Consider the following 27,856-nt stretch of genomic DNA (forward strand, 5'->3'; position numbering starts at 1 on the left):
TGACAATAGAGGCATTCATTTTATTACTTTACAACAAGGAAATCTGTAGACTCCATAGAAAATTTACAACCAAAATGGAGCTAGTGTGAAGAACGGTGCTCGTATAGCAATGGCAATGTAAAGTCCACAAGTTCAACAGAAGCGTATTTTAGTGGCTTTGCTTCCTCAGGTTCCAGTCTGACAGAGCACCACTGAAATCAGTCCCTTCATCTCACGTCCGTCTTGTCTTCTGTTTTTTTGTTTGCCTCTTTGCATCCTCTGAGCCACCTGCGTCAGAACCAGTCTGCCCGAGAGCACGTACTCCTTGCAGCCGGGTTGTCAGCTGTAGCAATAAGGGAATCAGCTAGGCAAAGAAAAGAAGGGGAAGCAGGTTGCGATTACAATGGTATGTAAGGTGTGAATGAAAACCTTCTGCAGACCTGTGCATCCCCAGATAAACAGAATTTGTTGCAAAAGTGGCACATCTACAGATACCAGAAAATGGCAGCAAGTCTTGGGAGGGAATCAGACCAAACTTCTGGAAATTTCTGACAATTGAAAACTAAAATGCTTGTCAGTAACTTTTTTTTCCCTGCAGTAATCCAGCCAAGAACAGCAGTTTGAGTCCCGAGTCTAGAAAACCACCACTGTTTTCAGTGACAGCAAAGAATATCCCAGAGAATCCCATGTTCTGAGCTGTCTTACCTGTGAGAGGAAATCAAACAGCACAGACAAACTTCTTTTCTCTTATCAGCAAAACAGAAACCCGGACATATCAGTGAAGACTAGGAGTGCATGGCTTGTTAACAAAGCCAGAGGGGTTATATAGCAGGTAGTTATATTTCTCTTGAGAGCTTTATCACTAGGGAGGGTATAAAGCTAGAGACCAGACTCAATGACTTGCAAGATTTCTTCCAGTCTGATTGCTCCTGAAGTAAATTAAATAATTATTTTCATTTCTATTGTCACTGAGTCTGATTATCTGAATTTGAATGCTGCTACATTGTTTTTTTCTCCCAGAGCCATCAAATGAGAAGATAAAAGTTCAGAAGTGGCACAGGAACTCACCATCACACTTTTTTTTAATGAAGGTTAACTGTCCAATAACATGGCTACACTGTGGCTTTTCTTAAAATGTGTCACATAAGAGGACTGCTGACTGCATCTCTGTCTGGGTAACAACTTCAACAAACCCTCACTTAACACAGTACAAAGTATTCATTGTTAAGACAACAGTATTTGGAGAAGACAAAAACACCCATGACCTACCTTATCGTGGTTGTAACCAGCCAGCAACAGAAGCAGAGTCAGTGGTAACGCAATGTAAGATCCTTGGGCAATATCTTGTTCAGGCAGCTTTCTCTGAAAACAGTGGGGACCATGGATGTTTGGTTTTGGGTTTTTTTTGTGGTTGGGTTTTTTAAGTCATTTTGGCTATGAAACCCCTCAGCTTTAAACATCAGCAGTAGGATCATGTGGCATGTCCAGCCCTTCCCATCTGACTTCCTTCTAAGTGCTGCCTTCAGCAATTTACTTTAGGTTCAACTTCAAAGCAGTCCCCTTGGTCAGATTCATTTATATTTTACCTTCTTCCCGGGGTTTGCTGTTCATTAAAGCTAATGCACTAATGGTCAGTCTCCACTTTACAGTTTGCTGGTGTGCTTACTTTCTACACCTCTGTGATCATACTACAGCAACCATACTAGCACGAAAATCTTCCAGGTCCATCATCATCTTTCATTTATAACTGCCATTTCAAGTTTCCCTCACTTTCTGCTGGCATCTGAGCATGCAGTGATGCAGAAGATCATTTAAGTGTTACAGAACAAACACTTCACTAAATCTGACTGCACTGTGTTCGGAAGTGCAAAAACACTCAATACCTTCCTGACGTCCTTACCTGCCTCCCATAACATACCAGGTGATGCCTTAAATGTGGCCAAAGCCAAATTCATTGTCACTTTAATGCCTCTCATAAACCTCTTTATATTTACATTAATAGAAAGTTTGATCAAGACCACAAAATACATACAGGCTACGCTACCAGCCATTGCTCTCAAGGTGAACACTTGAACATTTAAGTATTTTGTACTTACAGTGGGACTGAAGATCAGTGTAATGTGTTTATGATATCCAATAGCAGAGAATGAAACTTGAGGCAGGGTGTAATCATACTGTGATTTAGACAGTGTAGAATCCAGGAGCACCACATAATTCTGTGGGTAAAAAATACACTCAGTATAGAGCATCAGTAGCAGCCTGAGACAAAATCAGATTTAAAGGCAGTTTAACAGGCTTCAAATCTTCCGAGACATTGGTCGCTTCAGCACGAATACACCAGAAATAAACTTCTGTATCTTTAGAGAAAAAGATTAAATGACCTAAGCTCAGTATTTATCAATATCCTTACCTCACCATCTCGGAGCAGTGGTGGGAAATGGAAAAATAGGGATAGGCCTAAGTTGACTGTATGAATTGGGTTGTCAAGATTTTCACTTTTGTAGAGCTTCACCTAGGAAGGAAAGAAGAAAGCACAAACCAGGTACTTTTAAGCATCACAATAGATATTTCAGACATCCCACATCTTAAGGGATAAAAGCACTTCAAAATTCATCATGTGTTTTGTAAACAGAAAGTTGCCAAATAAAAACACCTGGAACTGTTCTAATCTGGGATGCGAAAAGTCACAGAAACAGTCTTCTCACAGAACTTGAAGTAATTCAGAGTAACTGATGTCTGATATTTTCACCAATCTAGTGTATTAAAAGTAGCCTGTGCTGTGCATCAACCAGAACCAATTAATTCTTCTAAATAATCCCAGCAGCTTCATAGAATTTGCAGCTGGGGGTTGTTTCTATTTCTCCAACAGGCTCATTTTGCTTGATTCCAATTTCTGTACACTGAAATTTAACAAGCTAGACATTCTCAAGCTATAGAACAGGCCTGAAGTCCACAGCAAACACAGTCTGCTCAGAAAGCAGCATAATTAAGAGAGGATTGTATCACAGTCAAGTAAGGCTGGTAGAGGCAGCAGCACCTCCTTACATGAGGCTGCCTGAACACACCGATTTTTATCAGCCACTGTGCCTCCTCCAGAGGACACAGTAAGCAAAGTGATGGGCTTTGTGGACCACTCTGAAGCAGCACCTGTACCACTGTTTGTAAACCTCTGGATCAGGTATCTGCAAGACTTGGCTCTCGTTGCAGAGCCCAACTAAATTCTCATTACTTCTGCTCAGTGCTACTGTGGTTGCAGCTCAAACCACAGGTCAGCAGAGCATTTCCTGTTGTTTCATCAAGCCCACGTCACCAAAAGGGACAGACTGAGGTCGCAAAACCACTCGCTTGTGTCGGTATCAAATCTCAGAACATCTTTCAAAGACAAGAACTTCTGCCTTGAAAGCAAAGGTGATGATACGCACTCATCAACAGCACATGTGCATCACATGCAACGCAAGACCCATCCTAATATGAACCATGTACTGGCCTGTAACTTCCTTATAATCAAATTTTGACATCCATTCCTGTTTGCTTAGGCTGAACTGAAAGGGTATAGATTTCCCCAGAAAGATAGGAAGCTTGCTCAGGTGTTCTTCAGTAAGGTGATACATTTTCCCTTCACACCTTCTCTGAGTGTTGGATCCTTTGGATGTCTCCCAAAAGCCCAACAGCTTAGCATGAGAACTTGGCAGGTGAGATGCGTAACACACTAGTCTGAAATAAATCCAGGCATTACATTTATATGCAAATGTACGTAGCTTTCAAACTTGAGAAATGGTACTGTAAATCCTACCACACTACTGTGCTTCCAGCATTTGCATGCTAAGCCAAAAACATCATGGGGGTTGTTTTTTCCAGCTCATAGTGCAGTGTTTTGAATTTTGAAAATTTCAGCTTTACTATTTGTCTCTCTTATAACTGTATTTTAAATCCATGTGTCCTATGGCATCATTGCATTCACATGGTATCTTCTTGCTAGCAGATATGCATGTCAAAACTTTCACGTATTTTAGGAATTAATGCTGTTCTCTGGTACAGAGGACTCATTTCACCCCTGTTGTCTTGCTCTCCCTAAGGCCAGGGAAGAAGACCCAGAAATGTACAGGCCAACCAGAACAAAGGATTTCTTAAACATACTCCCATGAAAAAAAAAGTGGAAACACTGAAGCAAGCAGTCAGGAACACTGGAATCTTAATTCTACCTGGAATTCAAATTCACCTTCATTAAAGTATTAGTCATAATCTGAACTAAATGTGTGCTCTGGCCAATGAACAATTTCCAGTGACCTTGCCAAAAAACAGTGAAACCAATGGCAAACACACTTAACAAAGATGAAAGGCTTGAACTTACACATAATGTGGAGAGATACTCAGAAGATGTAATTACATTTCCACTTAAATCAAACTGATTAATTTGCCGGAACGCTATAATATTTACATCACCAATGTCACTGTTCCCAACCTGCAACATAAAACACAGCCATGTTTTTACCAACACAGGAGCAGTTAACAGGACAGCCAGCACAACACAAATACTGCTCAACTGTTAAAACAAAAAGTGTATTTTGTTCTATACTAACCACATGGAAACTTGAAGGCTTTCCAAGTGCAAATACTTTTCCTCCAGAGTGAACAGCTTGCAATTAAAGACTTGGACATTATCAGTACAGGACTGATGGCATTAAGTTAAACTAAAAATGGAAGAAGTATCAGAAGCATGCATTATTTTGTAAGAGGCTGAGTTACATACAAAGGAAGGCCTGGTACCTGAACACTGGTCTCTCTATTTTGCATCTGTGCTGAGAGATACATATTATTACGCTAGGATGTTTATCCGGTTAATTAACGAGGAATATGCTCATATAATATAACCTACTTTGAAAATACGTAACTTTATATTCTTCAAAATTGTTTAAAATATGAAACATTTATGTTCCTACATCTGAACTCTGATCAGAGTAAAGAAAGACATTTACTAAAATAAGAACTATGGCAACAGACAGGTTATGGTTAGGCCAGGGGCTGTATCAACAGTCTGGTGCCACTAAGGCTGTATATTTTTCCTGCAGGTATCTTTCAAACCCTTTCTCTCCTGGAGAAAATGGCAGGCTAGCAAGGATACTATTAGTACAAGCTACTGCATACAGCTGTCATTTGCAATACATAACCTTCAGATGATTTTCTGGAATTTGGCTTGCTCTTCCCCTTCCCAACCAGCAAGCACTCTTAACAGGAAGACACTAAGGACTTGAAAGATTCTGCCTTTCTCTTTTGCTGTAAAGGAGGGCACCCTGGTCAGGCGAGTGTCTGAGCTCAAATAATGACCATCTCCCACTGAAAAGTTCTGTACAACTAACGAAGACTAATTAACCTTTACTTGATGTCAAGAGAGAAATGCGAGGCAGCTAATATGCATCTGTAAGGATGAAAGAATATTTAGCAACATTTCATCAGTTTTCAATTCAAATTTATTATTACATTTTATAAAGATTTGCTAGCCTGAATGACAAATTTCACCTACATCAAGACTGCAGGATTTGGACCAAATAAAGCATAAAGAAATCTATCTATCAATCAGTAACTAAATACATAGATAGGAAAACATGACAATTTATAAGACCCTCAAGTCACTACTGCTTTGTTCCACAGCATAAAGAAATCCTGAAAGGTATTCTATACATATACTTTCTTGATTCTTGGTGTACAGTCTTTGTGACTGTGAAAGAATCCTTTCCACTTGTTCACTGTTTGGGCTTATCTTACTTCACTTTTAAGCTATGGTGCTGAATCACACAATATGGGGCCTGTATTTAGGGAGCTAACTTGCTGAAAGCCACTTGTCTAAACAGAATGCATTCAAGTACATTGCTGCTGACAGAACAGACATAATGCCCTGTCAGATGCATTTCATAATTAAGTTATAATACAGAAAAAGAAATTACCTCAATTGCCCGATGCTGTGGTAAAGCTCTTTCGATGTGATCATTACCTTCAGCTTTGAGTTGCACATGATACACACAACCAGGCTAAAAGCAACATTCAGATGATAAATCCCAACACTGAATAATACACACTTAAATTTTAGGAAACATTAAGAGCATTTTCTAACATTCCATTTAGGATACACCACCCAAACAGATCTAACTTCACCCAGTTAAAGTCTTCCTTTTCCCAAGTAGAATATTTAACTCAAGAACACTATTAACGGTGTTTACTGCCAGCAAACACGAAAAGGCTATCACAGAAATTTCACAAGTTTATTACATTACAGTGTTAAATCATCTGCTGTGAAGTGTTTTAGCTAGAAAGAAAACATTAAACAGAAGTAAAACCTGATCAAATACTTTCTACTTCAGCAAATTGCTTACTACGCATATTATCCAACCCAATAAATAAATAAATAAATATCCAATAAATTCAGCTTTCACATTTCCTGCAGATTAGCTTACTTCAAATACGTGCTGAACAACCAACATCAGACATACACCAAATATCCTGGCCCAGTATTTTTACAAGAGAAACTAAATGCTTCCCCAAATTCTTTTGCCTAAGCAGGCAAATATCCTGGCCCAGTATTTTCACAAGAGAAACTAAATGCTTCCCCAAATTCTTTTGCTCTAACAGCAGAACACTGCAGAACAACTGCTAGACATATTCAGAACCTTGCCTGGGGGCTCAGGTCATGTCATGAGAACTGTTCAGTGTTTGTGGGAGGCCATCACAGAGTACTAGCAGCAGGTTCTAGAGAGTTCTGTACTAAAAGCCTGTTCTACTACTTATACATTTATCCCCCTTTACTAGAATCAACATTTACTACACAACAGTGTTTCCTAACACAGACAGACTCAAGAGAATCTAAGCTAGCAAATGTGATGGGGAAACAGAAATTGGAAGTTAATTAATAAAACATTTTATTGCTCCATTATCACATTAACATAAAAGTAAATGAGAGAGAGCATTCTCATCCTTACCAAAAGGCCACGTAGCCTGAATTTGCCCTCTTCATCAGTTATCGTGTCTTCTCCATAGATGCTACAATCCTTCTGCCCCACAGCTTCTACTGAGATCCCCTGCTCAGGCTCTCCATTTAAAGAAGAAACCGCACCATAACAGCTAGAGGTATAAAAAGAACCAACTGCTACAGATGTGCTGCAAATTGATGTACATTTTTAATATATTTTATTGGTATAAATCATGAAAAAGTACTTAATATATTTAGCATAGCATGGAGAAAGTGAACTTGTAATGTGTAGAACTGGCTGCAGTTCAGAGCACAACTTCAGGAATCCAAGTTCTCTGACCTCCATGAACAGCAGCACTTACCACTGAGGGCAAGAAAAGGAAGGAACTTGAAGTCAGGTCCCTAGAGTAGTCCTCTTCCACTGGATGCAGCACAAGCCACTTCCAGTGCCACCAACATAGCACTTTCATAGCAATACTTCTCCTTACAGACCTGCCATCTGGGCTTAGCTATATATCAACATGCATGAGATAAGGCTAAAAAAAAGTACTTATACACAGCATAACAAAGTTATATTGTGCCTTCAGAAGTACCTTCCAAACCTTCAGAACAGAGGTGTATCAGGAGAAGACATATATTTTGCACCATGCCTCCTGACAGAGTAGGTAGCATTTTACATGACATTTCAGCTTCACTGACCTGTAAGCCGTTCTGTATCCAGTTATCCGAATTTTGAGATTCTGTCCTTCCTGCACCTCAATCATTTGTGATGATGGTTCAAAGCGAAACTCTTTCATCATCGGTTTAAAGTAATACTGCCCTGGGCTCTGCAGAGAGACATAAACCAAGCTGTTTACTGATAGCAGCACAAAAATTCACCAACTCCAAACAACTGTATTTCTGCAAGAGCTCCCTAAAGAGCTCAAGTTCTCTATCCCAGCTGTAGGTTAAACTGGTCAAAAGGTGTGAACACTGAAAAACAGTGAGCACATCGGGCAATAAACCCATGAAACTCCATTAGGTGATAAAGCCTGAAGAGTGAAAGGAAACTAAAACCTTACCACAAAACCTCAAGGAGAAGGAAGTGACCAGGAGAGAAGGATGTCTGCAAGGAAACTATTCAGGCATGTTTATGCACATACACAGATCAATAATCTAATTAGATTTCTTTCCTTTCTTTCAAATGATCATCAACAAATTGGCTTGTTTCATGCTTACAGACTGCAAATTAGTAACTGAGATCCATCAACATTATCTACTACCTGTTGTGAAGAACCTCGTTAGGTTAGATTTTGCATCTTTCACTTGGTAAGATTTTAAGCGTTGTCCGGTCTGAGGGACCTACATTGCTCATTGTGGTTTCCAGTTTCAAAGGAGGCCTACATCCCCTGCCACTGAAGGGAGCCAATAGCATCCCTATTTTGGAGGGCAAGTAACACAGCATTGCACATGCAGCCACAATCAGAAGAATTCATTTCAACTTACCAGATTGGAAAAAGTCAGCATGCCATTATCTTGCGTAAGGAGGTTGGACCGAAACACCCCTCCGCTGAGAGACAAAAGAACTCCAGCAAGAGCCTGGTCATCCTCTGACTTGATCTGTTTTTGGAAAAGCAGTAATTTTAAGTGTGAGGACTGCTTTACAAAGAAGGGTTCAGTTCAGAAGCCCTTTGCAGAGTGCATGGATGGGCTGGCTCTGAGCGTTCGGCTGCAAGCAGAAGAAAAGTAGCCACATCTGCAGTCCATCCCTTTCTGTGAGACTGCAGAGCTACAGAAGCTTCTGCTGTCACCACCTGGGCAGTCCCAGCCATGTATAGCATGTGCCACCAGAGCAGTCATTCTCTATCACTTCACAGGACAGCTGGTGGCTAGAACAAAGTATCCCAAAGACTAGAAGCAGATTGCACATGAAAAGATCACCTTGTGGGATAAAAATCATTGAGAGAATGTGGTCCAACTCTACATAAGCAAAGAAACCCAGTCTTTTGGTGTGCAGGCTCCTTCCCTCTATAAACCTTGCAAAATAGCTTCTGCATGGTAACTCATGGCCTGCAACTAAGGTCATCCACTGAGACTTGTTTCCCCTGACAAGATTATCACCAAATCCCACACCCATTTGTGTTTGGCTGGGAGACGTAAGCTAACTTTTTTGCCTGTCTATCTCTAACTGCAAACACTATTCATTCAGAACCCAAAGTGTTTATAACATTACCTCAAACGTCACCCCAGCAAGAGCGAAAGCTTTGAAGTCCCCAACTGTTCCTTCTACTGCAGTCAAAACAAACCCTTCTTTCCGAGCGGTGACTGTATATTCCAAGTCACTGTGGAGTGGCCCAACACTTCAAATAAAAGGAAAGAACTCTTATAAAAATAGCACCTGGATAGCACATACACATTGTCAAGTCACGACTGCATTTTAACTACAGAATCCAAAAGATCAAAACTAATCTGTTAATTACCTGTAAGCACCTTTGTCATCAGTGAAAACTGTGATGAGCGGTGAAGTTGCTCCTTTTTCACCAATGATAATCTCAACACCTTCCAATTCAGGATGAATTCGCCCTTCCAGAAATAAGCCTGCTTTTCCATGAATCTCTATCAGCTTTCCAGGACAACTCTCTTGGTCATTGCAAAAGGGATTTCACACAAACAAGAAAGTCAAAACACACTCACCACTTTGTCTTACACCAAGAGTTTAACTACTTCCAAAGTGACCAGTTGATGTTCTTTAACTTCAGAATAAGAGATCAACCAAGACAATTGCATGGCCTCTCAGCACATCTCAAAACACCAGAACACTCCCAAAATCAGTATCTGAGTTACAAAGCTAAAAAGCTCATCTCCAAAACGAACATTCTGGACTTGCTAAGTGCTTTGTTAAGTTACATGCACTGCAGCCATGTACTGGAGAACATTCCAACAGCGTGCCCTTCTAGCTGATACTACCCGTAACTTGGACAAAATTCTTTTGAGTTCAAATTCAGGCCAGCATATGTCATGTTTAATGACATAAGTAACATTTTATTTGCCTCCTCTCCAACATATTTAGAACGTGTACAACAAAGAGGCACATAAAAAGGGATACTTAACATTATCTAGTGATTTCGAAGTCTGTTCACTTACACCATCTGAGCAATCTGAGGGCAAGATGGACAATGACTTACAAGTAACATCGATTGATAATAATCCTTACAATTCTGAAATTTACTTTTTTGTGACTATTTTTATTATTGTAATTACTACCAAAAAAAAACCCAAAACCAACCAACAAACTTAACAGAAACTTGAATTCGGGAACAAACTCAAATGACAAACATTGCTTTGCACAACTATTTGTCTAAATGAGAGTAAGATGAACAATTCTGAGCATCTAACCCAGAAATCTAGCCCTTCCTCTTGTGCCAGGTGGTCTTTCAGCATTTGGAAGCACATTCTGCTGATACAAACTGTATCTGCACCCTCTACCAAATACCAATGCTTCCAAATTTCAGAGTGAAATTGGCCAAAAGAAATAGCTGAAACGGACACTTTCCTAATATTACCTTTGAAGACCTAGTCATACATTCACCTATATGGATACCCTTCTGCCTTAAAAATCTACTCCTTTGAAGGTAGATTTTATTTATATTTACCTCCACTAACAACTGTTTCCACATAAGGTGGGTAAAAAAGCAGTTCTTTTGATGATGGTGTTACAGTAATTTTCTCTCCAGACCTGTAAAACACAAATAAGATTAGAAGAAAACAAAATTAGCAGCTCCCATGTAGAAGAGAATATTTTATTCTATCCAGAGTATCATGTGCATATTGACCCAAGAATCCATCGAAATACCCCAAGGAAAAAGTGCCAACAATAACCTAAGCAAAGTTCATACTACGGTACTAGTTTTCATTTAGCTGACAGTCAACAGGAACATGCACGGGTACCCATAGAGCACCCTTCCTGCATAGAATATATCACTATTCTGTCTGGTGGCAACACCAAACAATAGAACAAAGATTACACCGTGTCCATTGGAGCTTGGTATTACCTTGCCCAGTATGAAAATTCATATAAGAATGGTCCTTGGAGTTCCTCCACCATTTCTTGCACTGGTGGCTTTGCTCCTTCCTCCTCTTGACCCTTCTTTTCTCTCTCCTGTCGGCGGGTCTCGATTTCTGCCAGCTGCTGCTCCCTACGTAACTCCTGTACAGATTTCAAGGGCCCCAGAACTAAGGCAGGCTCACTGTCAATGGATGACCTGAAAGCACAGGGGAGAAAACAAAATCAGCTCCTTCCACATGGAGGGATAAAAGCTTGTTTTATCTGTTAATTATTGCCTTTATATCACAGCAGACAAGTGCTAGGATTTATTTTCTTTTTTAAATCAATTCCTGCAATTTATTCCAAGCACAGCTAAAACTTTTAGCCTCTGTATCAATCAGTTACTACAAGAAAGGCACATTCATAGGGACTACAGGTGACCTACTTGCCCTAGCAGGAAAGGACCTATCTGCAACTCTCACAAATTCTACCTCATCATGCAATAACCATTCAAGAAGCTACATCCCTGTTGCCTCCTTCTCCTGCGTGCCTCAGCATCCCACTGCAGAGCCAGTGTCATATGCCTACACATCAACCACTTTGCATCGTCCAGCATCTTAGCCTAGCTTATGGTAAGCAGTCTTGATTTTGTACCAAGGACCATACACCAGCTCTGCTGGGGGGGCAACAACCTCCCACAGCAGCACTGACAAGCCAGCAGGGGTGGTACATTTTTTGAGTCTGCAAGAGTACTTTTAACAAAGCCCTAAACTGAGAAAGAAAAGCTGGAATTCCAAACCTGACAAGCAGCTTAATACAGAAAGGATGAGTTACACAAAATAAACAAAAAGGCAGGTCAGCTCCCTATTTTTATTCATAATAGGACCTTTCCCTCGGAACCTACCTCTCAGGAGTCTACCAGGAGAAAACAACTTCTATCACAAATAAATACTTCCAATAGTTGGCAATTCCCAGGAAGAGCTCTGAGTTCTAACCTATCTGCCCTATAGATCTGAACCATCCAGCTATCCTGTTGCTGTCCACTGAAGAGATTGCTAGGTAAGTTTAACCACATTATTTCTATCAGCTCAGAACAATGCATCTTGTTTCCCTTTACCAGATCTTACACCCTCTCTTTTCTAGCAATTTATTCTAGTCTCCAACCATCCTTTGTATCTTATCTTCTGTCTCTTTTGCAATAGTCTGAAAAACTGCCAGAGAACATTGCAAAATTCTCTACGAGGAGTGAACTGCAATGATCATGATTACTTTCGCCGCAACCACTTTAGATTATCAGGATAGTTCTCTCTCCCGCGTCAGTCTTCACCTATATTCTGTCTTTTTTAAGAGGAACAGATACCATTAACCTACCACACTAAGTTTCACCAAGGCTTTAAATTATTTCTCTGCAGTCCAGAGACAATACAGAAACATATATAAAAAAATTGTCTTAAAACCTATAAACACACATACATTCTCCTGATATCCATAGTAAATTACTACAGTGTTATTTCCAAGCATAACAAGCCATCATCAAAAAGTGTTAAGAATCAGCTTTATTTTTAGTTGGGGTTGTTCAGGTTGTTTTGGTTAACTGAAAGTTAACAGATCCCTACCATGGATCTGTTTTTAACAAACTTGTTAAAAACAACTGGCTTGCTTTTAAATCCAGAGCTGTTCCTTTTGTTTTGATGCCACTTCACAAATTGGACTTTGGCTGAAAAGCTTCAGGTAGGCTTGAACACAGACACGCTGTGGCAACTGAGCTGCCTTCAAAGCACTTGTCTCAAAAGAAACAACCAGCCTAGAAGGCCAGTACAATATTAATCTCCTCACTAAGTTGTTTTTAAAATCCTAATGGCATTCTGTTGTCTCGATGTTTCTTTTCCAACTGCTGTGGTTGCTCAGTAGTTGCAGTTATAGGTTGAACAAACTCAGGGAATTCAAGGGAACGCTCGGCAGGTAATTTGTTCTCTGAAAACATATTTCTACACTCCAGAAAGTTTGAGAACCCATAGTCTAGAACAAGGAGACATCAGCAGAGCATTAATAAAGCACTCATCATTATCAGACACTTCCAGGCAGATCTGGCACCTCATACAATTAAAGCTGTTCCCAAATCAGTGCTCTGTAGTGAGCTGTCTGCTCAGCTAAACATAAACTGGCTCATTAGTGTGTGATCACTCTGCGTGGTTTTCCTTTTATAACCCTCTTCACACCGGCAACAATGCTCTAAAGCAGCAGATACTCATTCTGAGGAAACAAGAAAAAAAAAAAGAGAAAAAAATAGATGCTAGTGCTAAAAGAGCTCAGATGGAAGCTAAAACAATACCCCTGAATTCTGAAATTTCAGTTCACTAAAGCGCAAAAACTCAGATAATAATCCCTTATTATCATGACACACAAGCAGAAAGGGACTATACTGAAATGAAGTGACAACATTCAAAACAACAGCTAGGACGTATTTACCTATCTACAAAGAACTCAAAGCACATCTCAGCATAAAAACCTCTTGCAGTCTAGAGCTGGATGCCATCCCTTTAGAAAACAGCCACTGTGGTATTAAAACCAGAGTAAAGCTTTATGAGAGAGATGTCTTTCTTCCAGTTTTTATAGCACCAAGATTTCTTTGTTCTTACTTAATAGTAATAGTCACATCCATCAGTTTATCTGTTACAATCGTGCCAAGGACATGGTGTCGAATCGCAGTGAGCGTCAGTATGCTAGGAGAGGACCTGTAAATCAAAGTGACAGAGATGAATTCAAGGTCCCCCTCCTAAAGAAAATAACCAAATTTTATTTAGCAAAGTTTATGCTCTCATCTCGAAGTCAGAAGTGCTTTATAAAAGATAACATACAGATTACTCAGCAAAGTTGTAGTGCTGAGATATTAGCATATCGGAAAGGGAGCATTTTCCAGCTCTGAACCCCAAACTATGGCATGACAACAGGCCAAACCAAGTCCTTCCTTTGTTCCTCCTGCTTCTTCTCAAACTAAAGCTGACTTGATTTCATATGTACTTTACACACAACAGAAGGACACTCAAAAGCTTGTCATATTAGACATAGTTCACCAAGATGCCAAAAGCCTGACAGTGCTTTGCTGCTGAAAGAGGGTTTCTGCTTCTACCCATTCACTCACGCTGTGCTGGCTCTCCTGTTGAGTGCATCAGTTTTGATACACTAGCGCAGCAGAAAAGAAAAAGATCTTAATGCTGAATTCATTTTCTGCCATGTTCATGAATTAGAAGTAGTCTGGGAACAGAAATACTCTTTTTGGAAGCAAAGAGCCATTAAGCACATTGCCAGACCACAACCTATATATAACTAGTAAAACATGGCTATCCTAGGAAGATCAGCACTGCTTACTTGTCATTAGGGTGAATACTTATTCAGCTTGCAAAAACTGGACAGAGAGGAATCAAATCACCAGAGAGTCATGGCTCTAGGGATGTACAACAGTAAGTACGTGCCTCTGAGTAAACTTACTATCCCATCTTTTGCATTTCAACTCTCTCAGGTGATCAACAATTTCCACTGTAATATCTCTCCTTTGTTACAAAACAAAGAAACCAGTATTAGACAAAAGGCTGACAAAAACATCCAGTTAAAATACCAAAAGCATCTTTAAGCCTATCATTAGCTATTTTCTTAAGACTCAAAAATGCAGGTGAACGTCTGATACATTTTCCTAAAGCTCCCCTCTATTGGTCAGAGACAGTCATAGCAACGCATCCTGAAGTGCTGAAACACATCCTGAAGTTGCTGCAGCAGAAGAAAGCTTTATGGAAGCGTATCGATAGGCTCTTACGTGTCATAAGTGTAATACTCATGTTCAAACTGGTGGCAGGAACGTGGTGTCACTTCATATACACCTGTAAATATTAAGTCAGAGAATGATCCGCTGGAAAAATTCAAGGTTAGTGTGTTGGCTGCACTCTCAAGAGACCCATGGTACAGAAGCAATTATAAAATCTGACTATATATCTCCCTTTCACACAAATGCTTGTCAATTAATTTGCTTCTATACAGTCACAGATCACTATTGGAAGCTGTGCAATTTCTCATGCATGCTGACATAAAACACAATTAGGCATCACCACAGATAAACATAATTACAAATGGAACAAATCAAACAAGCTCAGCTGTAACCTATTATGGTCCCATAGCTAATACTCGTTGACTAATTATAGAACTATTGTGTTATTGTATTGTGAATGAAACCAATGGCTCTAAGGATTAAATGTTCAAAGCTGAAAATTGGATCAATACCAAATAAATTCGTTAATTGTTGTCCTAAGGTGGCCTAACAGAGAATTAGCTCTAAGATGTTAACAGGGAAAAAAAATCTAATTTAAAAACATTATTTTTTCTTGTTATAGATAACCTTGTGGTACTTTTACCAGTTATACCTCAAGAATCCTGTATTGAAATTAAACCCATATGATCAAGGTTATTTGAACACGCTCTTCATTCACTGGAGATCAAAGCCCTTCACCAAGTAAAAGAAAATAATTATTTTACTTCTGGAATCTGTATTTAAGTAAAGGACTAAATAACACGAAAATTCCAAAAACTTAGAACAGAGCATCTATATACATATATATATACACATATGTATAAATGAAATAATGCCTCTCAGAAACCACAAGAGATTTCTTTTTAATTCCCATCAGTATTACTTGACTGGTTTCTTTTGTTTTTTAAACTAACATTTTAGAGCTGTTACCTGGCTTTGAGAGACAGAATCTATTAACTCCTTTGGACAAGTTATAAACACCAACATTCTCTGGTCCATTTCCATCCTGATAAAATTCCTGTGAAGCCACAACACAATTCACTGTTACTAACTTCCAAACAACAAAATTAAAACAGCATTTGCCTAAACATACATTAATGCTTCTCTTTCATAGCAGTTAACATAAGACCATTTCACTAAATCTGAGAGACTAATCTCAAAGCACTCAAAACATGAATGTTGTTGTGCTTTATGACTGCATAGAGACATAAGAAAGCTTGACTCCAAGCATATCCCAACCTACCTTCACAAATCTACTAAAAAAATACAAGGATGTCCGTTATCTACGTACCAGTGTAATTGCATGAGAAAGGGAACACCTCAGCATATATCCAGTCTGCCTGAATTCCACTCCTGAAACATCTTCCTCCATGACTTCCACCTCCAAAGATTTATTCTTCCAGCACCAGTCTTCATGTACAATGCTGACTAGAATATACACCACACAAAGCATTTTAGTAATGTAAACCTGCGTGAATAAGAGCAGGTTTTGTGGTACAAAAAGCTCATATCACTTTAACTTCCCTGACAATAAACTTCAAAGCCAGACAATGACTGCTGGAATAGACCCGTCTCACTGCAGCATCACCAAGAATCCAGCATGTCTCATAACAGAAAAGCTATTATAAAAAGGATTAATGAAGTCTGGTCACCCTGGGAAGTTCTGCAATGTGCATTACCACTGTGACAGTCAAAGAAGCCTACAGGACATCAGAACCTAACCTCCAATTTCATCAGGAGGAAAGATGTTCTGACTCATGTATAAAAAGAGCAATCTGTATACACTGCTTCCACACCTTTCTCTGGAAAACAATTTATTCCTGTAGGAGACCAAGGCAGGCTGGCCAAAACACATGCTGCTCTTAGGAGAAGTATTCTGGAAGCAGGGTCTGCCCCTAATCTTAGGCTTGGGATAAATTCATTATTAAGCTGCATGGCTCTGAGTTACTGGCTGGGTTTAAACCACAACAACTCCTGTATTTTTCATGATCCTCTTAAGTTTCAAAAGTAGTTCCATGGTGGGCATACTGCAAACAGTATCTATTAACAGAAGTATACAGATTAAGTCACAAATTTAGCTACCAAGGTAAGACTTCAAGTAGTTCCCCATAACCCAACCTTTGTATTTGCCAGGTAGCACATTTTCAAATGTGAAGGCCACTGAGTCCATGCTTCCAGAGAGCTGCAGGTTGCGTTTTTCACCCTGGCGGCTCATTGACTGTAAGGTCACCACCAGATCACCACAAGCATCTGTGCAGAAAAGACAGAGAAAATGAGACTGCATTCTGGCTTGCCAGCTTGGCCTCCAAGCAAGCTTCATGTGTACTAAGGTTAAAATGATAACTCTCTTCCAGTAGAGAATCTTTCCAATTAAAACTCTTATATCCTAAGCACATTTTTACCAGTGCTTTTTTTGAATTCTTCACAAAGTTTGAGACTTTTAATCATAAAAGAATATGGCAAGCAACAACCAGAGGCCAACATTAAATCCCTGGGCCCACCTTGCTCTGCAGAGACTATAGGGCCCAGTAAACACCTGAGAGACAAAACATGAAGTGCAGAGAGGATTCAGAGAGAAAAAAGTCAAGCTCCAATCATCATCTGCTGAAATCAGTAAAAATAGCAGCAGAGAGAAACCTTATACTAAAACAAAAGAGTAAAAGCTCACGAAAAAGAATAGAGATTGCAAGCTTCTGTTGAGAGCCTGAGCCTCTAGCCTACAGGTTTTTCCATGCCCTGCCTTTTTATTCCTTGATGTCTTTTCGCCTCCAATACTCCTCTGATTGATGTACAGTACAGAAAGTGTCAGCCAGGAGCATTTCTTTCTAGAACTTACACATCTTCTGAAGAAAAGAGGTCAGAATTCCTTCCTGAGGAAGGAATACTTGCTTATTCCTAGCAAGCATTAAAATTAGGTACATAACTTTACTTCAAACTTTATTAAGGTACATCACCAGGCTGTAAGGTCTCCCAAAAAAAGAGCTGATGTGTCTTGATCTAAACAGTACTCATTCACACATGCAGTGCTAAAGTTCTCTGTTCTCATTTCCACTTCACTTTCAGAACTGGCTCACCTAAACAAGAGATCTTCCCTGAGACGGAAGCCAAAAACTGAGAGAAGGTCACATCCATTACTGGTCTGTCTGTAACAGTAACAGGGAACATTTTGGGTTTCAAAGCCAATCCTGCTCGGGTCTCAGCTTCTGGAATAATCACCTGTGGAGTATATGATATCAAGACACCACCAGCTTTAGATACTAGTCGAAATACACCACTCTGCTGAGTTTGATCCTCTTACCAGAAATTAGAAAATGGAAATTTACTGTAAATCCCAGCAAAGCAAAACTAGTCTCCCAAATATGCTTTCCAAAATTCTGTAATAAAAATCCTCCAAAGAATGACAATAAAACTGAGCTAAATATCCTCCAAACAGCTCAGTTTGAAAAGTCTGAACTTCATGATGCTTCTGCATTAGCCTATTTCATTATCTATGAGGACAGAGGAAAGTTAAGTTGAAACTTAAACAGGGGAAAGTTTAGATTGGATATAAGGAAGACGTTCTTTACTGTAAGGGTGGTGAGGCACTGGAATGGGTTGCCCAAGGAAGTTGTGAATGCTCCATCCCTGGCGGTGTTCAAGGCCAGGCTGGACGAGGCCTTGGGTGACATGGTTTAGTGTGAGGTGTCCCTGCCCATGGTAGGGGGGTTGGAACTAGATGATCTTAAGGTCCTTTCCAACTCTAACTATTCTATGATTCCATGATTATAACCATGCACTTCCTTGTCTTCCAGCCTGCAGTATCTTCCACAATGCAAAATTCATGGTGGTTCTGCTACAAGTTCTCGGGAAGCATTTAGGCAGCTGAGAAAAGTAAACATTACATGTCTCATAGGATAATATATTAATTTAAGAAGAAGTCTAAGGGATATCACAACTAAAAGGAGAGAGAAATAAGAGCTTTCAACCGAAATGGCCTGATCTCCTTTTAACAAGTGTAAAGAACAAGGAGCATGGGAATCTCAGCTTATTAATGGAAAAAAAAGGAAATTACTGCCATTGTTTAAATAGTGCAAACAGGAGAAAAAGACCAGGAAAAATCTAAATTTAACTTCACAAATTTTTGAGACTAAATGTTTAAAATCTCTAAAACCTCCCAGCAGTCCTATAACAAAGAAATGGAAGCTTCTTCTTACCTGAACGTTGTATGTCCCCGATTTTGCCTTAAAACAAAATGCTCCCTGTGGGTCAGTTTCTGTCGTAACTAGTGATGCTTTGTCCTTATCTTGAGGCATCATGGTTACCTTGTATTTACTAATCTGTTTGACTGTGTCAGGGAAACGAGTTACTGAGATCCGGCCACACACACTGAATCTGTTACATAAAAGCCAGCCATCAATATAAGTATCTTGATTTGACAGAGCTCATAAAAGAAAACCTTGTTTTAAAACACCTTCCTTAAAAAGTAAGCCACACTGTGTTGAGGTCCTAACACATGAATTGAAATGGATTTCTCCTGAAAGAGTATTCATACAAAAGAGATACTGTAAGCAAACACAGTGGAGCAAATACAAACTCATGTACGATTAATGAGATCTTTTATTTTATAAAGTTACCATGATGTTATGCTACATTTCTATTTGCAAGCAACTTGTTTCACTTTTCCCCATCACTAACCCAATCACTTCAAGCCTTTTTTCCTGTTTTTCTTTTCTTTCTCCCCAGGCAGCAATTGACTCAGGATTGCCATCCTTCAGGTTTTAAATAGTTTGAAATGATTTGTGTGAAAGACCTCAAATATGATAGGTAATTCACTGGAACACAACCCTAGTACACCTACACTTGTGAAAAAAACAAGACAAGATGCCAAATTAGAAGCTGTTAAGTTTTACTTTTCACTTTCAACAGCACATATTTAGTGACTGAAAACAACCCCTGTAACTGATCATTTAATACCACACATGGATTTTTTCTTTTTAACTAACTACCTAAGTCTGTATGACCTAGCTGCCATTTGCCTCACTAAGGTCCTAGTTTTCACTTCTCTGAGAGGCTGCTGCTATTTCCTCGTCAGGATAAACTCCTGGACACTGAATCATGCCCCATTTGCCTTCCTCACTCTCATTACGCTGGCTGATGCCCAGCAAAGAATCACAAACAAGAAAAGGATTATTCACATAAGACAACTATGACCTTGAGAGTGAGCAATAAAATATAGATGTTTGGTATACCACAGCACCAGACAGCTATGGAAGCCCACTCCTGCACATAAGGAGACTATCTGAGGTGCAGTATCAGTGGCACAAAGCCACTTGGTTCACGTAACGTTCTAAAACTGCTCAATGTACCCATATCTTGGCATCTTCATTTGCAAGGAAGAGGTTAAGTGCATACTTTAAGCCTTAACTAGTATTGAGCAAAGTATTATCGTATTAGCACTCACAGTGTCCTATTTACCTTGAATTTCTCAAGTAACATTTAGCTCCTGACAACAGTACACAAGTCTGGGCATGACATGGGAAAGGACCTTGTCTACATAACAAATGACATTTTTATCCCATCACCAGTACATACCCTGTTGCAATGATGTCTGCTAGCTGAGGTGTGTTTGGTGCAATCTTCACAGTAATAGTATCAAAGAACAGATGCTCTTTCCTGGCATGAATTGTGTATGTACCTGTTGTTATGTTCTCAAGGCGGAAAGAGCCATCAGCTTTTGTTTTTACTGTAATAAATAACAAGAAGAGTTAAAAAAAAGAGCATGCGTTGACTGTCTGTCCTTATGTGCCAAAAGAGCTTTATGCTATTTTAATTTATATTGCACAACAAAGAAACAGTATTAAGCTTTCATACTAGACCAACATTCATTTTTGTATTTAAAAGCACAATTTGGCACGGGGGTGAAAGAAACTAAGAAATTTTCAGCAGCGAAATAAACGAAAACCTAATTTTCTCATCTAAGCCAGAAAATGCAGAATTAATCAACTGCATGAAAAACACTTTTTCAAATAAATGGCAACAGAGGTAGTGTATTATCCTGAAGTATTAATTCCATCTCAAACACTACTACTGTACTTCAGCTTAATAAAGGCTTCCCTGTAGAAACAAAGACCAAGACCACTGGATACCTTTAATCTGATTGTTCAGAGTCACAGTGGCATCAGCAACTCCTTCTCCTTCAGGACCGTTCAACACTCTGCCTGTGACGGAGAAACCCATCACATGGAAAACAGGCTGAAATACGGAAAAAAAAGTTAACATTAATCTTTATTCAGTGAAAGCAAACACACCTACAGCAATCAACACTGTTTCCCACACACACATATATATAAAGAAAATTTATTTCCAGCTTTAAGAAAAAAAGAAAGCAGCAAGATAATCATAATGAAAGTACGTATCAGTCTCCAGGCATACCACTGCCCTACGTACAGGAACCAATTCTCAATTTATCTGCATCAGGACAGTTCAGAAGACCCAAATCCCAGATCATAATGCCATTACACAAGGCACTCTGCAAACCATAAAAGCCTACAGGCCCTTCTCCAGAGATCTGACAATCTGAATGAGAAAATTTAAGCAACCCGAAAGATTACTGCCCTGTTTGCAACACGGACATATAAGTGAGCATAGCAGACCACTTCTTCCTATTTTGTTTCTTCCTGGTAACAGGAACTGAGTGCAGAAATACAGCATGATGCTAGATGTTGCCTTCTACCTGCTGTACAAGAGGATATGCACAGCAATGTCTTCAAACTTCTTGCAAAGAAGTTTTTTTTAATAATACACCTCCTTTCTGCTAAGATCAGTTACACTTTTACAGGAATGAACGGCACAAAAATATTATTTCCTCTGAATGCCCTACCTCAATTTGTAAACTGTCATGCTCTACAAGGAAGTCCAACCTAGATGGCGCAACATCAAAGGTAATTCGCTCTCCCCTGTAGAAAGGTATCTGAAAGAAGACATATGACTTTGACTCCTAAGAAGCAATGATGACAGAATTATTTTCCTTTACCGTTTTCCATGTCCTTATCACCATCACACACCTCTATGAAAGATCAAATGGGCTGCAAACTTCCTGGGAAAAATAACTCTGAGGGATGGAGACAAGAATAAGGGCAGTATTTCAAGAGTGTCTGATGGAAACCATATGAGATTATCTGAAGAGGCATAAAAGAAACCATCTACTCAGAATACAGGAAAGGTACTTGGATGTGCAAAGGCTTACAAATAGGACATTGTATCATCACTAGAAGGGTTAAAGGAATTAAGAAAAGTTTGAATCTCACTTCGAAAGCATACAGACTGAGAATGCAGGACCATCACTCTAGTGCTGCACAGACAACCATGCTCCTAAACTACCTGCATATAATAAAGAGAACAGGCAAAAAGAAAACAAGAGAACTTAAAGGACATTGAGGCTGTAGCAAATTGAAACTTCCAGTCTCCCAGCAGCCTCTAGGTGTTGTTCTGTGACTGGCCAGTGCATTCAGGTAACTCAGAGCCTGATTTGCAATTAGTCCAGAAACCACACCACAGAGCCCTATTACAGCAACTTATTTCAGTGTTATATACTTTAGGTTGGAGGTTCCTATTCCGATTATTTCATCAAATTCAAAATATTTCAACTATTTAACAGCTATAAAGTTATGCATTTAGAAAATGAAATTGGGGAAAAAAAAAAAAATCAACATACAGACAAATAATGAACTTCCTAGATACTTACCACAGTGTATTTCCCACTCGGGAGAGAAAGAAAGCTGAAAGATCCATCTTCTTTTGATACAACATTGCACAAATAGGAAAGAGACTCATCTCTTGACTGGAATCCATCCACAGGAGAAATACTGCAGCCCACAACATCCTGTGGCAATAAATGCAAAACAACTTTTTTCTCATGGGAGAAGAGAGAAAGTAATTACGGGGGGATGTAGGAGGGTTCAAAATCCTATACTGTGAATGAAGAATACGAAGTACAAAACCATTTTAGAGGCAAGGTTTGACAGCACACCTTAATATCCACATGTAGGTAAAAGGTAGAAAAAACAGCCAATAATCAACTTCAGAGTAATTAGGACAGAAAATATGGAAATTCAGCATTCCCCAGTACCCCAGAACTGCAATGCATGTCTTAACATCAACTGACTTCAGTTCTGCGGACAAGGTTAGTATTACAGAACAGAGCTCTAAAAAACACAGCACATGTCCAAATGTTTCACATTCTTTTCATAACACACTTTTAAGGTGGCAAGAGAAGCCGTTGAACTTTGTCTTCACATCAAGAGGTCAAAAAGCAATTAAGACCACATGCTGAAGACAGATTACAGCTCCCATATAGTGAATTTCTGGATTTGTCTGGCGACATCTTGTGCCAGAAGCTGGTCTTCCAACATGGAGAAGCATCACCCTCATGAGGGAACGCATTTACTAACCAACATTTAACATGCTAAAATGTGTAACCAGAAAAATAGTCCTAAAACTATAGCCCTCAACTCTGCTGACCCACAAGGAATATACAGATCAATAACATGATGTGAACTGTTATCGTATTTTGCACTTGTTCCCAGCTTCAGTTCAGGTCTTAGTTTTCTATGCCCCTGAGCAGCCTGATTGGTGGGGAACCTGGCTGTTTGAAGACCATAATACGGATGCTGGGGAGGGACTCTTCATTACGGACTGTAGTGATAGTACAAGGGGTGACAGGTTAAAACTTAAATAGGGGGAAGTTTAGACTGGATATAAGGAGGAAATTCTTTACTGTAAGGGTGGTGAGGCACTGGAATGGGTTGCCCAAGGAAGTTGTGAACGCTCCATCCCTGGCGGTATTCAAGACCAGGTTGGACAAAGCCTTGGGTGACATGGTTTAGTGGGACGTGTCCCTGCCCATGGTAGGGGGGTTGGAACTAGATGATCTTAAGGTCCTTTCCAACCCTAACTATTCTATGATTCTATAATAATGAAGAGTTTAAAAGAGTTGAAATTAAAAGAATTTCTCGTGTCCAAAAAATATGTAGACCTTAAGCCTCAATTTTGCAACACTGAAAGAGATGGCTTGTGTTACACGTCTGAGTAATTCCATGGAGGTCATGTGAAAACTCAGAATGTATACAAATATTGTATTAAAGGCTATTGTTGGAAAGGGGCAGGGGGGGGATGGAGGGGGGGAAGAAGCAAAGAGCAAACAAAAAATGCAGCTTGAGGTGTTGTACAGTTTATGTTTCCTATAACCCAAGCTCAATGAAAGACAGAGACGAGTATCAGGGCAATATGAATCTGGAAGCTATTTAGCTGCTTTCTGTTTATGTCCATACTCATATTGAAAAGGTATTGATACACCATTACCTCTTTAGTGACCGAAGAAGAGAAAAGGAGAAACATGACCCCTTTCATTGGTTCTCCATCACTTCGTACTGACCCAGAAACATTGTAGCCTGCAACAACCAGAGGGCTAGCAGCATAAGCATTAGAACTGGTCACTCGTACCACTGTGTTTGACTGAAATACAGAAACACATATATCTCCATCAAAAGCAAGCACCTCATTTACAGCACCCAAGTAACAATCAGAAGTTGTACACTCAACAACAGAAACAGAGGCCAGAGAAGCAGTGCCCAAAGAGGCTACTCAAAATGCAAAGACACTAAAGCAAAGATACTTTTCAAAACAGTATTCTTTCTGTTTTACTGATTTAGGAATGGGTCGGGATCTCAGAGCTTCTCAGAAAGCAAGCAGTCTGAGAGGGAGGGATTAGAGCATCTGCTACAATACTTGAGCTCTTGCAAAATGGGTAAGATTAGAAGACCAAAAGCAAGAGCTCATTTGCCAGTTCTGCCCCGGCTGACTCCACTATCTCTAAACTGGGCCTGCATAAGGCAGTTTCTTGACAAACTAAATTAAATGCTTGAAAACCCCACTAATCTTGTCTACTCACAAAAACCCTTCCTCACACTAGCTGATCAATACACGGTCTAGCAGATCCATCCTCACCAAACAGGTGAAACAGAACTTTTGTAGGCTCTAACCTCTTTCAACATCCAGGTAGGATGAGATGCAAAGATTTCGTATTCCCCAGGAAGCACTTTAAAGAAAGCAAACCTGTAAGGCAAGAAAGAGGTTACATCTCTTCAGCAAGAGTCACAAACATCTCTTTATACAAAAACAACTTAGACTCTACGCACGTTAGAAAAAATATTTCAGAACTGCTATCATCCCAGTTGATACGGCAGAATTGAAAGAAGCTTGTGTAAACAAGCAGATGAATTAAGTATGCAACACCCACACTCACTTTCCTCCAGGTTGTGTAACAGTTGCTTGTATGTTTATGTCACTGCCAGCATTTCTCAGTACAACCTGGACTCCAGCAGGACCTAATGTCTGACCTTTGCTGAGAACCTGTCAAAATGAACAGAAACCAGAGAATAAATGGATAAAAATAACTTGCAGAGCTGAAGTACAATGTTTTTCTGAAGGCAGAATTAGCATAAAATGGAATAAATAAAGATAAAGGAGACTAACCTTTCCGTTCACAGAAAACCCTGTGAACACAAAGTTAATATCACCTCCCTTTGTGCAAATGTCATTAATGCCATCCACATGGATGTCTACACTGGTTGGTTCTGGAGGGGAAGCACAATGAAACAGCGTGGTAGTTAGTGAGAGAGCAAACATGAAACAATTCTGCTTTAGCTTTATAGAACTCTCACAGAAATGCATTAGCTCAAGCACGCAAGGGTTGCTGTGGAAGTCCTTCCTCAGCAAAGTTAAAGCACCCAGAAACCCTGATGTTGAAAATCCTCTTCCTCCCACTGCAGCCATTTTTGTCAAGAACTCACATTCCTTCGATTCAGTTCATGGGTTACTTTGTCAGTGTCTACCTTAGAGCTTATTATCTTCTGGTAAAGTAAGAACACTTTAGTTGTTAAAACCATACAGTAAAGCTTATTTCTCTAGAAAAGCACTTGATTTTCCCTGCCAACTGCAAGTCAGAGATAGTTAAGTCTCACATTGCAGATACACTACCCTATTGTAAGAAGACTTACGAGCACTTACCGAAACTCCACCCTAGGGGAGGCTCAATTTTAAGAATGAAATCCCCCTAAAAATGAAATAAGAAAGCAATAACTGTCTTCACTGATCAAAATACAATTAAGAATGGGAAAAAAAAAGTCAGAACATAAGCATCAAGCTGCAGAGTAACACAAGATTCAAGTGTCACTCTTCTCCCTTTCTCATACCTAAGACATTCCATTCAAAGCAGCAGCAATATCTACCCAGACAGGCTGGGATGCTGGGCTCACATCCAGCCAGCTAAGACCAAAATTAAGTATCACCATGTTTATACTCCATCCAGACCACACTTGGCTCATGTTCAAGCAGCTCAGTTAGAAAGTGTTCAAATGTATCTCTACCTGCCCCAACAGATGTGCTCTAAATCAGCCTTTAGTATTTCCACTAGGAGGTCCTGCTCAATCATTCTGCCCAGACAGGGGATAAAAAAATTTCAATCCTATTAAAAGCTCTGCACCAAAAGAGTATTCATCTACACAGGGATGCTCTTTAAAGCAGTGGGCACCACATTACATTCTGCCACGTATGTTCTGAAATTCATTCATGGAAAGGCCTAAGAACAAAATCACAGAGCTCAGAAGGCATCTCACATTCTTAGACTGGGAAGGGAAGGGTTTATTTTGTGGTTGGACTAAGTGACCTTTAAAGGTCCCTTCCAACCACAACCATTCTATTATTTTATGATTCTATTTCTGATCCCCAAGTTAACTATCTCTTTTAAAGAGTAAAACACTTAGACCATCTGAGGACAGCTTGTATTTAATTTAAATGTAAATTTCTTTCCAGCTTAAACAGACATCAAACTTTTGATACATTCTGAGCTTTTCTGGTATTATTTCCTTAAGACATTTTTAACATCTGCCATTAGTCATTCAAGTTATTTTCAATTCAGTCATATCAAAACACATTCTGATAAATTTATTTGCATTTCTATAGGCAGGTAACCAAAAGCTTTAACTGTACTACGTAGGTAGCTGCACTTTCTGTGCAGTATTTCCACTGCTGCTAGCACAGGGCTGTTGCCAGTAACTCAGTCTCCCAGTGCTGCAGTCATTCAGATAAGCAGCATAAGTGCAACACAGCAGCTAAAGTTACCTGGATTTTCTCATAACACTTAACAAAGAGAAATAAAATACTAGCATTACAAAAAGAAACAGTTGAAAGTTTGGTCAAAACCAAAACAAATGATGTCCTGATTCAAATGTTTCATGTGTAGGGGGTGTTCTGCTGGCAGATCTTAACGTGGAGGCAGTTCCTGCCTCCATCACAGGGCAGACAGCACTGGTATTTCAGTTTCTTACCTTATCATAGAGGGGAATCATGAAATACCCATTGTTTGGCGCGCAATCTGTCTGGTATTTCAAGGTACCATGTTTTGTGTATAATTTAATCTAAAAGAAACAACAAAAAAAGATACTTTAAGAAAACGTGAACAACGCCTGAACCAGGTATTCTCTAACCAAGTGCTTTTACACAACAGCTCCCGCGTGTCCCAGGGGGGTAACAGCGAAAAGGTTTATTGCAAGAAGACGGCAATCTGCCAGGCGAAGCCGGATAAATTCAGCCCCGGACTCCGAAGAAAATGCCCGAAGGAAAACCTACTTCAACTGAAACCAGGCCGCAACCACAGCCAGGGGCCGTGGCGCACACGGGCTGTGGTCATGCCGCGCAGCCAGGCGCTCAGGCTGAGGCTCTGCAGGCTGGCAGACAGAGCACAAGGAGCCAGGGCTGCCAGGCGCCCTGCTCCGCGCGGCCCGGCCGGCTGAAGGGACGGGCGGCGGCGCCCACCTCGATCAGGGAGTAGTTGATCTCAACGTCGGACTTGACGAAGCCGCCGCAGCCCACGACGATGTCCTCGGAGCCCCGCGCCAGGACGCAGCACAGCGCGCAGACCAGCCCCAGCGCCAGCCCCGCGGCCGCCGGGACCCGCATACCGCCACCGCCGCCACCACCGGCTCCCTGACTCAGCGCCGCCTGCCGCGCTGCCGGAAGAGCCGGGCTAGGCTGGGCCGGGTGCTGCCCCCTGCCG

The 27,856-nt window shown here is 40.2% G+C and overlaps 1 protein-coding gene across 1 annotated transcript; it reads right to left on the reverse strand.

The window, feature by feature from the left end:
• On the reverse strand, positions 1-27,832 carry LOC134172219 (BOS complex subunit NOMO1). The gene is made up of 31 exons (XM_062635187.1): positions 27,616-27,832; positions 27,129-27,218; positions 25,810-25,855; positions 25,276-25,376; positions 25,046-25,152; positions 24,783-24,855; positions 24,103-24,255; positions 22,487-22,624; positions 21,623-21,712; positions 20,889-20,994; positions 20,335-20,485; positions 18,957-19,134; positions 17,838-17,979; positions 16,882-17,013; positions 16,055-16,191; positions 15,694-15,781; positions 14,776-14,839; positions 13,604-13,699; positions 10,972-11,181; positions 10,573-10,655; positions 9,400-9,559; positions 9,153-9,279; positions 8,426-8,539; positions 7,640-7,767; positions 6,951-7,092; positions 5,922-6,005; positions 4,331-4,441; positions 2,390-2,491; positions 2,076-2,195; positions 1,249-1,341; positions 1-343 (listed from the first exon to the last, which is right to left on the reverse strand). The coding sequence occupies exons 1-31, from the start codon at positions 27,757-27,759 to the stop codon at positions 212-214; spliced, it is 3,642 nt and encodes a 1,213-aa protein (XP_062491171.1). The 5' UTR covers positions 27,760-27,832; the 3' UTR covers positions 1-211.
• Between the last annotated feature and the right edge of the window lie 24 nt (positions 27,833-27,856).

Source organism: Pezoporus occidentalis, unplaced genomic scaffold (genome assembly GCF_034315485.1).
Source record: "Pezoporus occidentalis ecotype Australia unplaced genomic scaffold, CSIRO_AGI_Poc_V1 ctg113, whole genome shotgun sequence".
Classification (NCBI taxonomy): Eukaryota; Metazoa; Chordata; class Aves; order Psittaciformes; family Psittacidae; genus Pezoporus; species Pezoporus occidentalis.

Coding starts and splice junctions, on each gene's coding strand:
- LOC134172219 (XM_062635187.1), bottom strand. CDS start 27,759: ATGCGGGTCCCGGCGGCCGCGGGGCTGGCGCTGGGGCTGGTCTGCGCG. Junction 17,014..17,837: donor AGGGAAGATCTCTTGTTTAG/GTGAGCCAGTTC, acceptor TTTTCTGCACAG/ATGCTTGTGGTGATCTGGTG. Junction 13,700..14,775: donor GAGTATTACACTTATGACAC/GTAAGAGCCTAT, acceptor TTTGATTTACAG/GTCCTCTCCTAGCATACTGA.